General features: G+C 37.2%; 1 protein-coding gene across 5 annotated transcripts in view; it reads right to left on the reverse strand.

Moving 5' to 3' along the window:
• LOC139687844 (uncharacterized) overlaps positions 1–11,683 on the reverse strand; it is a 31,563-nt gene extending 19,880 nt beyond the window's left edge. For all 5 annotated transcript variants that reach the window (XR_011700670.1, XR_011700671.1, XM_071585163.1 and 2 more), the window contains exons 1-5: positions 11,535–11,683; positions 11,084–11,198; positions 10,603–10,848; positions 6,116–6,518; positions 1,278–1,415 (exon numbers count right to left, since the gene is read on the reverse strand). Coding sequence is in view for 3 of the 5 variants with exons in the window: in XM_071585163.1 (XP_071441264.1) it covers positions 1,278–1,415; positions 6,116–6,518; positions 10,603–10,848; positions 11,084–11,146 (850 nt within the window). In the remaining 2 variants the exon portion in view is untranslated. The remainder of the gene's footprint in view (positions 1–1,277; positions 1,416–6,115; positions 6,519–10,602; positions 10,849–11,083; positions 11,199–11,534) is intronic.
• Positions 11,684–17,684: the final 6,001 nt, after the last annotated feature.

Consider the following 17,684-nt stretch of genomic DNA (forward strand, 5'->3'; position numbering starts at 1 on the left):
TTCAGAGTTAATAATAATTGCAGAGTACTTTTAGAAAGGCTCGAAAAATATCCAATAGTTCATATACTATACTGAGAAAAGGGCTTGATTGTGGTATGGTCAAGGGGTTAGTACTAAGAGTAGCTGGTGATTTTCTAAGAAATGAATATTCCAGTTTATGAGAAATCACAGAGAATGTGTCAAATCACCAGTCTTAAATGGCTTAACTAGTTGCCTATCTAATATATGGCTACTGTTTCGGTAATAAAATTATCAAGGTTTTGACATGTTTAGAGTTTAGTAAACCAAGTGATTTTTGGGAGATGAAATGCCTATTTCATTTGTTCTACCAATTTGAACACAGTTTTCTATATTATGTGGTTTGCATTGATATGCCTAGGTATTTTACAGAGCTCTCTGAGATAAATTGAGCTATGGTTAGTGATACCTTGAGCCAAGTGGAGGGAATTAATTTTATTTCCTTTGGCATCTATGCTAAACTCAATTTTGTTCATAAATAATTCAATGAATGCATTGAATAATTGACTGTAATCTTCTATTTTTTCATAATCACTTGTATGATGTAGAAATTAATGATTTTCAATTATGTATCATTTGATGCAGGAGCTTCATGACTGATTTCAGGGATTATGGAGGTCTCTTTGAAACTGATTTACTTACTCACTTTCAAGTTCCCAAAATTGGTTCTGATGATTATTTCTTTAAATGCATTCACAAATTTGTTGAGCAGGACTGAGAATTTTCCTGTTGTGGGGCATGCATAAGTTTGTTAAGTTTACAAGACTTAAAACTGGGGTCATCATACTTTGTAATAAAATACTTCCATACAAGAGGCATTCTCAACATTTTTGGTCAATTTCCCCAGGTATTAACACACAATCATGCCATTTAATAGATACATTCCGAAGTGTGAGACTTAAAGACATATGTGAATGCAAAAATACAAATATTCAATCAATAAACATGAAATGTATATTTATACAGCATTTGTACAGTGTGGAAACATAATTATTGGACTCTGCTACTCTGATGATAATAATACACTAATATCAGATTATGGGTCAGTATTTATATTGAAATTTATTATCACCTTAGCCCTAAACTTTTTATTCAATTAAATGCTTGAAATGCCACTTTAAATGTATTTTTGGATTTATCTGAGTAGGGATTTATGTAATTAATTAAAGGTTATCCTGTTTTTTATACAGTAAAATAGAAAAGAATTGAGATTTTACAAATAAAAATATATAATCTAAGTCTGAAGATGAGACAAATACCTGGAACATGTTGACTAGGTTGATGAAGATGAGTTACATGGCAATTTGGCAGAGTGGATCCTGGTTGACATGAAAGCAAATGTATAACACCTTGCAGGTCTTCCATACTTGCAAAAGAAGACCCATGCCATATGGAGTCTGCAAAAGAAACAAACAGAAGCATTAGCTCAACTGATCATTTTATGAACTTTGATATTACTGAATTCAATAAATAAATAGGGGACCATTGAGTGTTCATAACATTTATGGAAATAATTAAAAGCAATCAATAAATTATGCTTCCAAATATGAAATATGAATTGGCCCAAAATGGACTCAACTAAATTCACAGTTATGATGAAATGAGACCCAAAAATGCAAAATTCATCCCATTTGATTTGAAGTAATGCCACCTGGATGAAAATGCAAATTAAGTGAATAAGAAATGATGAGGCTCCAGATATACCACGATGCCAAAGGAAAGTTTTGATTGAAATAATAAGAGTCATTAAATTGATAATTTTTAGTGAAATGATCATTCATAGCTTCCTACACACACTAGTCCACAGATGAATGAAAACAATGTGACACCACATTTTTAAAATCTCATATGAATTTATTTATCGATATTCAGGTACAAATTTCAGTATCTCATGTTTAAATATTCCTGCATCTGATTTTTTGAGCTTCTTTTAATATCACACAGTCCCTGTCAATATGAAAGCTGGACAAGAACATTAGTCATCCAAAAATGTCATAGAATAAGGATACAAGAAAGACTTAGGGCTGTATATTTTGTTTTGTATTCAATCGTTGAACTGATATTAACCCCTATACACCAATTAAGGTTAAATTGAATTGGACATCTGGATGAACTACTTTGAATGCTTAATTATTATTATAGGTAATCTACCCATTGAGGTAGGTTTTGGACAGATACAACTACCAAAGGAATATCTTTTATCTCCAAACAAAACACAATCTACGTATCCTACTCTACAACAAGCCCCTCTTTATTTCTGTATACTTCCTTCTTCCCTTCATTTTATCCAAAATCCAAATCCTATTTCTGTCCTTTCCTTGTTTGCTTAACATTCTCCCCTCTATCACAGTCTTCCACATCCCTCTGCCCTTCAATATGCTTTGCATCCACTTGTTTCTGTCTCCTTATGATTTCTTGCAGCAACCCCCTCTCCTCTCCCACCATACCTAGCACCTCCTAATGTGTTTTCATTTCTGTCCACTTGAGTTTCTCCATACCCCCATTTCAAAAGCCTCCAATCCACGCCAATCATCCTGCTTCAACGACCATGTTTCTGCACATAACTATGCTCCATATCAAAGTTTTATTGAGCCTTTTTTCAACATCCTTACTCAACATCCCTGTCACCAATTCTCTCTTCCTTGAGAAACCCTCTTCGCCTAACGCAATTCTTCTCCCTATGACCCTACAACTTTGACCATATTGGTTCAAAACACTTTCAAGATACGTAAACTGTTCTACCTGATCTAGTTTTTTCCCTCCTATTTTAATGCCTTTTTCTTTCTCGAAAATCGCATAACCTTTGGTTTATTTATATTGATTCTCATCCCGTATCAATCGCACTGATTTTCCAATTCCCTTAGCAATCCTTTCAACCCCTTGGCTGGCTGAAAAATTAAAGCTTGATCATCAGCAAACCTTAATTATTTTATGATTTCCCCTGACTTTCATTCCTACCTCCAGTCCTTGCTATGCCTCATTAATCATTTCCTCCACATATACATTGAACAGCACATGTGATAATGGACAACATTGGCTTACTCCTCTTCCTAACAGAGCACATCCTGACTCTCCATTTCCCACTCGCACCAGAGTAGCCTAAAAACTTTTAGGTTGTGGATTAGCCTCCTATCACTCCAATCTATTCCTATTTTCTGCAATATACTCATTAGTTTTTCCCAATTCACTCTATCAAACGCTTTTTTGAAATCTACGAAACAGGCAAATACCTCCTGGTTGTATTCTATACTCCTCTCGCTTAATAATCTCATTACTGCAATGGCATCATGTGTACCTTTCCCCTTCCTAAACCCAAACTGATCATCTCCTAAGTAATCGTTTGCCCTACTCTCTATCCTTTTATTTATGATCCTGAGAACAACTTTAGCTGGGTTGGATATCAAACTTATTGTCCTGTAGTCCTCACATGATGTAGCCTTTACCTTTTTCGGAATAGGAACTAAAACTGATCTCACAAAGTCTTACGGCCAGATTCCTTCCTCATAGATACTACGAATCAGCCCATATAGCCTCTTCCTCCCACATTTTGCTAAACATTTCAGTAGTTCCGCAGGAATGTTATCCACCTCCATGGCATTTTTTAGCTTCAACTCCCTTAAGGCCCTTTCTATCTCATCGTCAAGTATGCCTGGACCTAAGCTATCGTCCTCTACGTCATGTTCCTTTTTTATGTCTAACTTTGTTGGTCTAAGTTCTTTACTATACAGTTCTTCTATATATTCCTTCCATCTCTCTTGGATCTTTCCTGCGTCAACTATTACCTTACCCGCCTTATCTGTAACTGTTAGCATAGGTCTTCCTTTCTTACTTCCCGATAAATATTTAACTTTGCTGTACAGCACACCGATTTCACCCTTCCTCTGCAGATTTTCCATATCCTCGCACTGCGTCTTCCACCATGCTTCTTTTGCTTTATTTATTGCCTACCTCAATTTATTGTTCAATTCTTTGTACTTCATTTTGCCTAACTCTGTGTTTTGATTCTTCTATTATTTTCTCTCATCTGGATCCATGATTTCATTGCCCTTTTCCCATTAACGGTTCTTATAGTTTCTTTTGTGGCTTTCAATATCCCTTTCTTGATACATTCCCATTTACTCAGCTCTTAACCGTCATCCATGATTTCCTCTAATGCCTGTTTGTACTCCTTCCTTGTTGATCCATTCAATGCTTCTACATTCCATTTCCTAACCCGCCACCCCTGCCTTATCTTTTTGAAACAGATGATACACTTTATAGCAACTAAATTGTGGTCAGAGCCCGCATCTGCTCCTGGGAAGCCATATGAATTGATCAAACTGTTCGTGAATCTGTGCCAAACCATAATTCAATCTAACCGATACCTCTCTGAGTCACCTGGCATTTTCCATGTATACCTGTGCATTTTGTGGTGTCTAAACCAGGTGTCGGTGATGACTAACCCCCGTCTCATACAGGACTCAATTACTTTCTTCCAAAGGTCATTCCTTGAGCCTAAACCATAATGCCCACCTTGTTACCATCTCTTCCTTGGCCTATTGTCATATTCCAAATCCCCGTCACTACTATATGCTTCCCTCTAAGAACATTGGCAATTATGTGCTCTTAACTGATAGTACACCCTATCAACTTCTTCCTCTCTATGATTGCTTATTGACATGTACACCTGAACAATGACCAACAATCATCAGTTCTGCTTTTATCGCTCAAAGTAATATTCTATCTGTTGCTTGCTCTATGCTGACTATGCTTCTTCCTACTTTTTTATTCAATATTACGGCAACTGCTCGCTGGCTCTCATCCCCTCCACTCTATATAACTCTACAACTACCACTGCAGTCCAATCCTTGCTATCCTTCTATCTCACCTCGCATAGACCGAAAAACTCCATATTTTCTCTTTCCATCTCTCGCCTTATATTCTCTAATTTTCCTGTCCTCAGTGTTGTCATAACATTCCAAGTTCTTATTCTAACTAATTTGGTCTTCTTCTGCATCTTTTGTGCTGCTGCTGTCAGTTTTGCTTTGATAAGGTTTTGTGAGATGATGACCGCAGACCGCCTCTCCTGCTCCCACACATGACACACTGGGTCCCGTAGTTATCAGGACTCATTTTCTCTTTATTTTTCATCATAAAAAATATTGGGATTAATAACAGAGGTGGTTTCCCATTACCTTGCAATAGGCTTTTTAACATGACACCTTCTCCCAATAGTCGCCCCACTAAGGGGAGATGATTTTGCAGCCACCTCACTGAGTCACAGATGCTGCACAGAAAACCTTTCATCTGGCTCATATCCTTTAATCTATCTAGCATGGGTGGCCCAACCGGGAGCAATTATAATTGTTCCCGCCACCACGGCTCTAGGGGTCATCAGAATGCACAAGCCCTTCCACCACATCAAGGTTTCAATCCATAGGATGGGAACACTTAATATTGGAAAGTATTTCTAATGCCCCAAAAATTAATACTTTTTATTTCCTGCATGAGGAATATATCTTAAATAATTTTCAACTGCATTTCTACTAAAATGAAGTCTTTTTTAGAAACTTCCTTGATTAGAATGCTTAAAAGTTACTGTTAACTATAAATTTGCTCATTGAAATTAATACTAATATTTATGAATAAAATTGATTTTTAAAATAAATTATGAATTGAATTTGAAGGAATTAATTGATTGTTTTATAAATAAAACATTTTCAGTTACATTTTGGGATGTCAACTTCAGAAAGAAAAGAAATTACTTTCTTTCTCTTTCAAGTTAATTAGCATCTGTCACTATACAGGATTTTAAGGAATTGGAATCGTGAAGAGAAAGCTGTTGCCTTGGTCTTCTCTTTATGAAAGCAACAAGGGGTTCACAGTGAACCCACCAATGTGATGGATGTGAAATGCTCTTTGAAAGGCACTCAAGCAGGGATTGGAATACCAATAATATTAAAGTTAGGATTGTGACAAAAGCACACAGAAAGAAGCCAGAAAACAGATTCTTGCAAACTATTCCCTTCTACATTATAAACTTATTGTTTGTCATCAGTGAAGTAAATCTTTGAGGGAGGGGCAAGGCTAACAAGCAAGACATGAAGGCATGGCATACCAGGCGTGGTTGATCCACTGCGGTGTGATGTCTCTCTTGGTGGGGCATTACATGCTGTGGAGGATATCAGAGGGAGTGGAGTGGGGAAAGCAGCAGGCACGGATGGGGAGAGTCGTGTGTTCTGAGAACCACCACCCTCCCATGGCATTGACCACCGACGTGGTCCAGTATCTCCTGCATCAGGAACTGAGGCACTTCGCCCCTTGGGTGCTACTTCTTCTGACCACCTCCGCTGCTGACCCACTTGCATTGGTGTAAGGGAAGGCCGACAGCTTGAAACTGAGCAATCCTCCCTTGGCTCAGGAATTCCCCTTGCCATTTTAATTCCCCTCAAGCACTCACAGCAGGTCAAACAGAACTGGTACTGCATGTTCATAAAAGTTGAAAGACTAGCACAGGCAACCTGGGTTAAATAAAAAATTATATTTTTTACTGATATTTATTATGTGGTTGGAAGACATGGAGCACATCCATATTAATAAGTACCGGTAGAAAAATGTAGGCGACCAACCATTGATACAATGTGGATACAGTAAGAATTAACTGAAGAAAGAGGGCATAAAACAAATTAAAAGTGGGTACCTAACTGGCCATTCAATATGAACGCTTCATAAATCAAAAACCTAGGGTCTGATGCTTAAGTTTTGAGTCTACTCCCACCATAAGTTTGAACATAATTATCATTCTTTCCATTTTCCGATGTTATTCCCCAAACTTGGAAATTAACCGACTAAGAGGAAGGAAGGATTTCAAAATAAGAGATAATAGTAAAAATACTGGAAAGAGTTATTCACCATTCCCCATATCATCAACCAAGCAGAAAAAAGTAAAATTCAAGAATCATGGGAAGAAAGACTAAATATTTTAATCAAACACGATGCACTTCGCTTTTTAATCACAAGAGCTTTTAATAATTGCAAAATCAAAATATTCCATTTCACCGTGATTTTGCTTCAGCAGCCATGAGAAAAATGCAGTTAGAATGTTAAAAAATCTCTTACATAAAATTTATCATTGTTTAAATCAACATTGATAATTTTGCCAAATATTTGAACCAGCAAATCTAGTGGTTATCAACTATATGCTATGACGGATAGGGAGGTATAAGATTAACACACAGGAGGTATTAAAAAAATTAAGGAAGAAAACCAAATACTTACAATACAAAATCTTATATTAAGTTACAAAAACTCAAATGTTCCAATTCAGGAAAGGCAGACATTGTGCCAATGGTTTTAATTCCACTTTTTCAATCAGTAATTTTAATTGTTATTTTTATTTTATATTATTATAACTACTACTTGAATCTATCTATCAGAAGTATATAACAGCTGATACTTTATATTTACATAATTTAGGACAATATATGCAAATATGACTTAAAATATTTCATTTTTTAAGGTTAGTTGCGAGTAAACAATAGATGCTTGAGGAGACACATTGATTTGAGGAGGCAATACTCAAAACATTTAAGGACTCCTTGGTTTATTCTGTTACATAAGGCTTGTATGAAGGTTTTCACAATAATTAGTATTTGTACTACATATTTTTTCAATATTTCCAGCACCGCATTGAGGATATATATAAAAATCTCATTTTTATTCTGCCTATTGAGAAGATTCAAGAGTGGACTGAAGATTTAATCTTAGTCAATATCACCCCTATGTGCCAAGGAACATGAGGTAGATGAAGATAACTTAGGTCCAGGCATACTCGACGATGAGATACAAAGGGCATTAAGGGAGATGAAACTAAATAAGGCCGAGGGGGTTGATATCATTCCTGTGGAACTACTGAAATGTTTAGGAAAATGTGGAAGGAAAACTCTAAATGGACTGATTCGTAGTATCTATGAGGAAGGAATCTGGCCGGAAGACTATGTGAGATCAGGGTTAATTCCTTTCCTGAAAAAGATAAAGGCTACATCATGTGAGGACTACAGAACAATAAGTTTAATATCCCATGCAGCTAAAGTTGTTCTCAGGATTATCAACAAAAGCCTAGAGAGTAGGGCAAATAATTACTTAGGGGATGATCAGCATGGGTTCATGAAGGGGGGAGGTATGCAGGATGCCATTTCAGAATTGAGATCACTAATCGAGAGGAATATAGAACACAATCAGGATGTATTTGTCGGTTTCCTAGATTTCGAAAAGGCGTTTCATAGAGTGAATTGGGAGAAACTAACGAGTATATTGCAGAAAATAGTAATAGATTGGATGGACAGGAGGCTAATCCGAAACCTATACATGTCTCAGACTGCACATGTGCGAGTGGGGAACGGAGAGTCCAGATGGGCAGTGTTAGGAAGAGGTGTAAGGCAGGGTTGCCCATTATCACCGTTGCTGTTCAACTTGTATGCAGAGGAAATGATTAAAGAGGCATGGGAAGAGCTGGAGGTAGGAATGAAAGTGGGCGGGGAATTCATAAAATCAGTTAGGTTTGCTGATGACCAAGCTTTAGTTTGTTAGTCAGCCAAGGGGTTGCAAGCATTGCTGAGTGTAATTGGAAATTCAGTGTGATAGATATGGAATGAGAATCAATATTAATAAAACAAAGGTTATGCGATTTTCTAGAAAGATAAAGGCTAAGCTAAACATTAAAATAGGAGGGCAAAAACTAGAGCAGGTAGAACAGTTTACGTATCTCGGAAGTGTTTTGGACCAACATGGTCAAAGTACTATGGACGTAAGAAGAATTGTGCTAGGCTAAGAGGCTTGCACAAGGAGGAAGGAGTTGATGACAGGGACGTTGTGTTTGGATGTTAAGAAAAGACTCGTAAAAACTTTGATATGGAGCATAGCTATTTACGGTGCGGAAACGTAGTCATTGAAGCAGGAGGATAGACGTAGATTAGAGGCTTTTGAAATGTGGGTGTGGAGTAGAATGGAAAAGGTGAAATGAACCGAGAACAAAACAAATGAGGAAGTACTTGGTATGGTGGGTGAAGAGAGGGGTTTGTTGTGAGAAATCCTATGGCGACAGGAAAGATGGATGAAGGGCGTATTGATCGGGAGTGGGATGTTGAAGACTGTAATAGAGGGGAAAATGTTAGGCAAACGAGGAAAGTAAGGAACAGGATAGGGATGTTGGACGGGATGAAGGAAGTACTCAGAGATGAAGTGGGACCTGATGTAGATTAGGTTGCTGGATTGTGTTTTGTTAGGAGTCAGTACTCCTTACAAATGTTTTTTGGATATTTAGTACTTTTTCAATACATGATCCACTGCCCGATAGACATATACCATAACAGAAAATACTTCGCCAAAAAGTGAAGTAAATGCTAAACATATATTTCTTAGTGATTCAATATATTAAATATGCAGTTCTGGACAGATATATTAACGATGTGGTCATTTCAGGACAATTTTGGGTCCAAACGAAAGCCCAGTAGTTCAGGTGAACTCTTGATCAGGATCCCAGAGGCTTATAAACAGTGATGGATTTCATTTTCATTTAACAAAACTCATTTCCAGAGAACAAAATAGTGGCTTCCCCTGGGGTTTGAATAGTGATCATGGGGTTTTTTACAAAGCAAATCATCAGCAGAAGGGATTTAGATGATACATTTAATTCAAAGAAAGAAGAGGGCCCAACACAGACCACTTAGGAATGCCTTCCGACACTGAGACTAAGCAATCTACCCACATAATTTTGTGAAGTGAGTTGATACAGCAAGCATGAGATATAAATATTATATTAGTTTGATCCAAACAAACCAAGTGGAACCAATTGGCATGATTTCTGGTAGTTTTAGTTAGTAGGGGGATGGACACTACACAATGGTCATTCGAGGCATTTGGGATGGGTGGTTAGAGGTGGGATTTTCAGAGACTGAGGGCAGGGTTGAGAGAAAAGAGCTATTAGCTTTAGCTTTCACGATACAAGGAGCCCACAACCTAAAATGCCATCTAATGGATGGGAGACTGCACTTGACGGGCTATCCTTTTGCATGGATTTATTGCAGTATTACTATGGATCTTTGGATATCAATAATCCAGTAATCATTCATAAAATGGCAAGTAATGAGAAGATGATTAAAATGAAATAGCTTGACAAAATGAACATCCCTTTCAGAATGAGCGCTATTAACAGTTGGCATCAATTTTTTAAGTTCACAATAACCATTCAGCCAAGTTATCTTAATACTCATTCTTAGTGGAATAGTGAAGATTTAATATCACTTGGTGATCATTACTGTAAATAATTTTCCTGTTTGGTTTTTCAGTGGGAATCTACTGTAAATCAAAGCTAGGCAATAGCAGTAAATGTATTAACAGAAAAACTGTTAATAATTCATTAAGCAATATTTTGGATTTCTACAACTAAAAGTAAAATATGTATAAATGTGGCTAGGAATTAAAAGATATTAATAAAAAATATACTTTACTAATACATAATATAGTCTGTGCTTGAATGATCTTCTGTACTTAAATATCAATGTACTTTCAATGACCTTTGGAAGGGGAAAAAATGATTAAACCTACTTCGCCAATTTCACATGGTTTGGTAGCATCTGGGTTGTTAATTCTCAAGGCTGATTCCTGGAGGGCAGCAATAATACCACTTCTGACAGCTGCAGTAGTTTCAGCAGTTACCCTTGCAAGGTCATCCCACATATTTCGGCAGTGGGAGGCCATCGGTGCCGCATTAACATGACCCTGTGAACTTCCAAGCAGCGACTGAAGGCCTTGGGATAGTCTTGATCCAGCACTACACAATCCATTTAGCATCTGCAGAAAAATTATTTTCATAGATAATTGAGTTTCTACACAAGTTAGAGTCGTGCAAATAATTCATAAGAACATTAACAAGCCCAAACATAATTAATATCCAATTTTCCACGGCTTGCACCTAATTAACTAAAATAGCAACATCCCCTGTTACTTGTTACTTCTGTTACTACTGTTACCCTGGAATGAACCTGTCGCCAAGTGCCGAAAAGTAGGGTAATAAAAAAATGCCAACCTGCAAATATGACATCCACACACTGATGCAATCGGAAATATCCTTCGCCGAAACTGCAGACATTTCATTCAAATGTATCCTAGTACAGGAATCGGTTGAACATTGATCGATACGCCTAAAATTTATAAAAATGATATCATCACATTCATGCCACAAAGCACTACTTTGGAAAATATGAGCCACCTATTTTCTCTCGCACGTAGGAAGGAAAAAATTCAAGACAACCTTTTCAAAGTCTGGCAAATTCCAAATTAATTACAGCTTAACAAAAGAGAGCATGTGGAACACCCTCAGCTCTTAACATAAATATTTCATGATTAAAATGCGAAGTGCAAGAAATTTTCACAATTATAATATCCTAAGTACTATATTCAAGGTTCAGGATACTTTCAATTCACACAGTTCGTATAACGAACTCTGAAAATAATGAAATTTTCACGAAGTTACATACCTAAGAGATATAATATAATTTCAACTATCCAAGGGCATTCTGCAGCGGTAGTAGAGTAAAAAAAATTGTGACTAGATGACTTTCCATGCTAAGAAGTGTATTTTAAATCCTATGCTTTGTGTCCCTTCCCCGTTTCCCCCAACATTTATCCCTACATTCCCAAAATTGAGCCCTACCTTTAGCGCCAATTGATGGAAGTGGCAAGCCTAGGAATTATTCAGGAAACTGTCTCGTCCATAGCGCTCAAAGCGCATGACACAAACTATGATTTGAACGGTGCAAGAGTTGAAAAATACCTTCCTCCCTTATTTTGCGAGATGGAAACGCCGTAACATTAAAGAAATGAAATTAAACCGAGCTTATAACATGATATCATGTAAATTCATGGCAAACGAGTACAGGTATTTAAAAAAAAAAATTGCGATGTACACGGAGGTAGAAGAAGGCACTTCGAGGAGAAAATTGATACAGGTAAGCAAAAGACATTTCTGTTTCATATTATGAGGTGATTAATTTTGATAAAGAAAATCTGTTATATCAGTTTGACTTATGTCTCATAATATAAATCTCTATACCATTTTTGTGTGGTCTCTATTTCGCGAAACTGTAGCACTTTGACTATCCCAGTTGGTGTAGTGAGTCAGATTAGTTACAGGTTTGTTGAGTAGGATGTTCAGAAAATTTAACCACTGCCATAAGAGGGTCGGGTGCCCAAAATCCATGGCTTATATAAAAAGTGCTAGCAGCCAAATAGCAATACGAGACATAAAGCTGAAGAAGTACTCGTAAAAGCTGACGAAGAATATTAAATGGTTCCCAATAAGAAGGAATAGCTTTAAAATCCAAGGCCGGCTATGGAAAGTCTTGGAAAAAATCCCTCCATCCTGACATAGAATGCTCTGTGACATTAGTTTCAAAGTCAGCCAGGATTTTTTAATCATATATAAGTATCTTGCTCTTACCATTTCTCCAAGGTACCTATACTTTACAAACCATAAACACAGTAATCAACCCGAAGGTCGGTTTGATAGGTGATGGTAGAGTTCACCCAGCACTATGCCCGACGGCGAGTGAAATTCACGCATCAGGGTAGGGGGCCCAGTTCCTTTCCCTGTGACGGTAATGGTTTCCCAGGAAATCTGGTACCCGAAAAATCACATAGCTTTGTTGGATCTGCAGGTGCCAGATAGGCTTGCCCAGGAGTCGAACCCAGGCCTTCGGTTCAGTAGTCCACGCTCTACCCCTAGGCTACCGCGACCCACTCTCTACTTAATATTCATCGCAAAATTCAAGGGCCGTATTAAATGCTTACTTCATAAATGTAATTTTAATCTTGTTGATCCCGTAAAACACTTGCCTATGTGAGTGCCCTCTTAAGAGAAGAAAAAAATATGTATCATTCTAAATTGTTTTTGTGTTCATATTTATAGATAGTCAATGAGTATTTATTGTTTCCGGACGGCAAACTGCAAAATAGTATTTCTACTAATAATGACATACTATATACACACATTATCGAAAGATTTCAAGTTTCCTAGCCTCGGTTGCCATAAAGACATCCTCCCAAACAAGATGCCATATTCGTAGATTGGTGCATTCCGCACTTCATAAGAGTTGCCTGATGAAAATTAAGGATGTTTACCATCTATGTATAGGAAAACATTAGCAGCAATAACTATCCCCAAAGAATCTGGCACTGGAAATGGAGAAACGGGACTCTTTGGGACCAGTAGCATATTTTAAGAAAAGCCGTCCCAATAAGAGATGTAAGTGGCGTCTCACTTTAGTTGATAGAGTTATACTGCTGACGAGAGGGATTCGATTCCAGGAATTTCAGCTATACTGGATACCATCCCGCCTTCATCCCTTAGTTGGACGGAATAGTTTATGAAAGGGATAGGTTTTTTGTGAGATAGCTATTTGTAAAATTTACCAATGGGAGGGGTGGTTTTAACATTTTCCAAATTATTGTGAAATAATTTACGAATACACATAACTGCAAAATGAAAGAGTATTTTCACAAAAAAGCTGACAAATCAGATTTTTTAATCGAAATCTTCTATAAATATGCAACTATTTCTATACATGAATAAATTTTTTTGGCAAATGACCCTCGTCCTCTCAAATTACCCTGTATCATATCATTACCAGTCGGATTAGTCGAATCACAACACTTGTTTGCTAAAAAATGTGTTGTCTCAGGCGTAACTTTATGGAATTTGCATGATATATTGAAATGAAATAATTTACTTTGTGATTCCATACACTTTATTTGAAAAACACGACCCAAGTTTCGACGTTGAACGTCATCATCAGGTGGTCCTCATAGTTTTCAGTTTTAAAGGTCTTTATTTCCGTAAAGTGTACAATATATAAATGCATATAAAATATATAGTTGAAACATAACAACAACAATACGGAAACCCCCTTTTAGGATTTAACTCATCTTCGGGTGGTCCCCATAGAATCCAACTTGGTATATATACCTTCTGATCAAGGGAGGGGAAGTTGGTCAGAGAGGGAGGGTGGAGGGGTAAAAAGGTTACAATGTAGCTGGGAAGAAAAGAGAATTATATCTTTTTACTTCTTTAACCTTTTTACTCCTCCACTCTACCTCTCTGGCCAACCCCGTCAAATCACCGTAAGAGAAGTTACTGAGGACCTAAACATACACGAAGAAATTCGTACCAAAATTGCTCACTTTCGAACAAAAACAGCGAACATTATCGTTGCTAATGAGGTATTGGACTCTGTCCGCGACGACCCAAATTTGCTCCAGAGGGTCATAACTGGTGACGAAGCATGGGTTTATGGCTATGACGTGGACACTAAAGCCCAATCATCCCAATGGAGGCTGCAGCACGAGCCAAGACCGAAAAAAGCGCGTCAAGTTCGGTCGAATGTGAAAGTTTTGCTTACAGTTTTCTTCGAGTGCAGGAGTGTGGTGCATCATGTTCTTGCCACAGGATAGAGCGGTAAATAAGGAATATTACCTGCAAGTTATCCGTTATTTGCGCCAAGCAATCCGCCACAAACGCAAGGATTTGTGGAAGAACAAATATTGGCTTTTGCACCATGACAACGCCCCTGCTCACACATCGTTACTTTCTCGTTACTGCGCGAATTGTTGGCCGAAAACAACACACTAATGATGCCGCAGCTACCGCATTCCCCAGATCTGGCCCCCAGTGACTTTTTCTTGTTCCCGAAACTGAAGAGGCCAATGAAAGGACGACGCTAAGCTACGATTGACGAGATGAAGACTGCATCGAAGGAGGAGCTGAACAAGCTCACAAAAATAATTTTTAAAAAGTTCTTTGAGGATTAGAAAAAACGTTGGCACAAGTGTATAATATCCAATGGGAATTACTTTGAAGGGGACAAAATAGATATTCATGAATAAATAAATAATTTTTGAAAAAGCACAAAAGTCGCGATACTTTTTGTACATACAGGTACCTCGTATATCTAGTGGAAGTCCCTGACAATGTCCATGCTATTTGTAATATTAGCGGGACATGAGTTTTAAAACATTCACTATGTAAAATGCTATTAATTCGAAATTAAATAGGATAAAACCGGGATTTTTCGTAACATGCAACACATGCTAATCAAACTTCCGGCCCAATGAACTCACACAATGGGATTCAGCATGCGCTGCTGTCCAATTCCAGCCAATTTCATGTATTTTTATTCAAACTATTTCTCAGCCGAGATGGGAGAAAAGAACAGTGTCCTCTCGAAACTCCCTGTCTTAATCTGAGGGTAGGACTCAAGATTAGTTTCTCTACATTGGTTTTCAAATTACTTACCCACCGCCGAAAAAATGCCGATGGAATTATTTTGTTAGCCGATTCGTAAATATAAAACTGTCCCTGACTTGTGCATATTATCATATCATACGGTATCAATGATATAAAATGAATAATTTATGGAGAACATATATCCTCAAGGACACGAAGGGTAAAAAAGCTTATCAAACCCAATTTGAGCATTAGATATGCTGATTTAAAAATATTAACCTTCGGTATTTTTGAATTTTCAAATACTTATTCTAGGTGATTCATAAATTGCAATTAGTTCAGGTAGTTTCTTTAAAACTCCATGAAAAATGTGATTTTAGACAAGTTGTAACCGTAAAAGTTTCTTTTCTTCTCTCTGATAGATATGTATTGGTGACCTGAATATATTTTGAATGAGCAATGCATTCACTGAAGATTTTCATTGACGTTTTGGAAGTAACCTAAAGCGTACATTTTGACCCGAAAAATAAGGATGTTATTGCAAATGGAATTAGAGAAATTCATTGGAAATCTCACCAAAAGATCTCGGCGAAGATCAAATCATTATTTTTCAATGACTACTTTTTCAAACATAACTGGCGGACAATTTAGTCTTCTCCCTGGAAGACGATGAAAAAGTTAAATTTCGATATCAAGGATGAAAAAAATTGTGAGCTGAGAGTTTTTTCAGGTACACCAAAAGAGTTTTATACAAAAATATCGAGTCTCCAATACCAATGCACGACTTGGACCTTCAACTAACATTATTCTCTCTCAGCTCTCAGAAGAAGCTCAATAAGAAGTTGAAGTAGCAATTTAATAACATTTCATTGAACCCTTCTGAAAAGGTTTCCACATTTTTATTTTATGACTTATGTATGGCTTTTGTTTTATATGTTTATTCTATGGCTAATGTGAACTTGCCTACCTAAAAGTTCATCTTTCGTGGTAGTTCTGTCACATAAGTACCGCGCAAGTACACAGGTCGAAGGATACAGATGTACCGTTAGCTTATCATCTTACATATTTTCCCGCAGCCTTTGCCAAACACTTTTAAGTTTTATCTGAGGGATATTGATGGTTAAGCTACCAATAAAAATAAATCCTTTAGCGGAGATGGGTTGAGAATGAAAATACTCCATTTTACCACCTGTACAAAAGTTCAAGGGTTTAATAGTTCCGAGATGCACAGGATCCTTATTCCTGCGGGTTAAAACAATGAACTCGTTGTGAAACTGTCAAAGGCGGAATCCGCACAACACAGTCACCTGCCGTAGCTGGATATTTTGGAATCCCCATGAATAGTGATCATCTTACGAATAACTTGTATTTGAAATTGTGAATGGCGAAAACAATTTCCAGGGGGAAATATCTTGGCTTGAGTGAGCCATTAAAAATTTAAACACCATTTGAGAGCCTAAACCCCTCTTCTTTAAAATTACTCTCTCCTTTTCTCTGGACTGCGTCATTTGAAAAAGAAAGAAATCCAATAGAAATTATCTAATGTTTTTTTTAAGTTTACTAGAAAATTTTGGATCCATATTTTTAACATACCGTAATGGAAAAGTTGCATATCCAGAAAAATCCCTAACCATAATGAATAGACTTAGTTTTGCTGATTTTTTCATTATTTTACGTAATTACGATATTTTTCCAAAAAAATCAAAACAGATTTGCAAGAACTATTTAATTGCAATCCATCTAGCTGCCTTTAAAAGTTTGCTGCTTAAATACCGCTTCAGTACTATTTTGTTTCCAAGTAATCAGCTTATCAGCTCAGATACAGCGGAAAGATTATCGAATAAAGCTCTGAACCTAAGAGTGACTCGCAGACCGAAGAGGGCATATACAGTATATATGCCTGTACATCAATCCACTTGCTTTTATGCCACCTTCCGCCAGTCAAGGTCCTTCAAATACAATTAATGAGCAAACCCGGATTTATACCGGAAATCAATTGCCTTTGGCAATTTCTCCATTCATGACAAATTCAAAAAGAAGCCCTACGCATAATTTCATCCGTCCGTTCCCGTAATGCTCCTACTTCCCCGTGATCTTATGTGGATGGAAAAAGAGTGATCAACGTACAACGAAATTCCGGTTTTTCCATCTTTGAAAGGTCTCCGTACTTTGCAAACCCACTAATGGTAAATTAAACTGCAATGCACTCAATGTGCAATGGCAGATTAGAGACGCCACAGAGCACATGTAATAAATGATAAAAACTGGCCTGATAAAAAACTGTGTAAACTGCATTTCAAGCCTCATTCGCGGTAGAACAGGGGTTAGTATTTTTTGATTATTCAAAAGCACGAAGAAAATTTATTGAAAATGGAGGTGCGCATCGGAGACTGAGGGAAACTTTTAT

This window comes from Hetaerina americana, unplaced genomic scaffold, assembly GCF_022747635.1.
Source record: "Hetaerina americana unplaced genomic scaffold, ioHetAmer1.1.p SCAF_2, whole genome shotgun sequence".
Taxonomy (NCBI): Eukaryota; Metazoa; Arthropoda; class Insecta; order Odonata; family Calopterygidae; genus Hetaerina; species Hetaerina americana.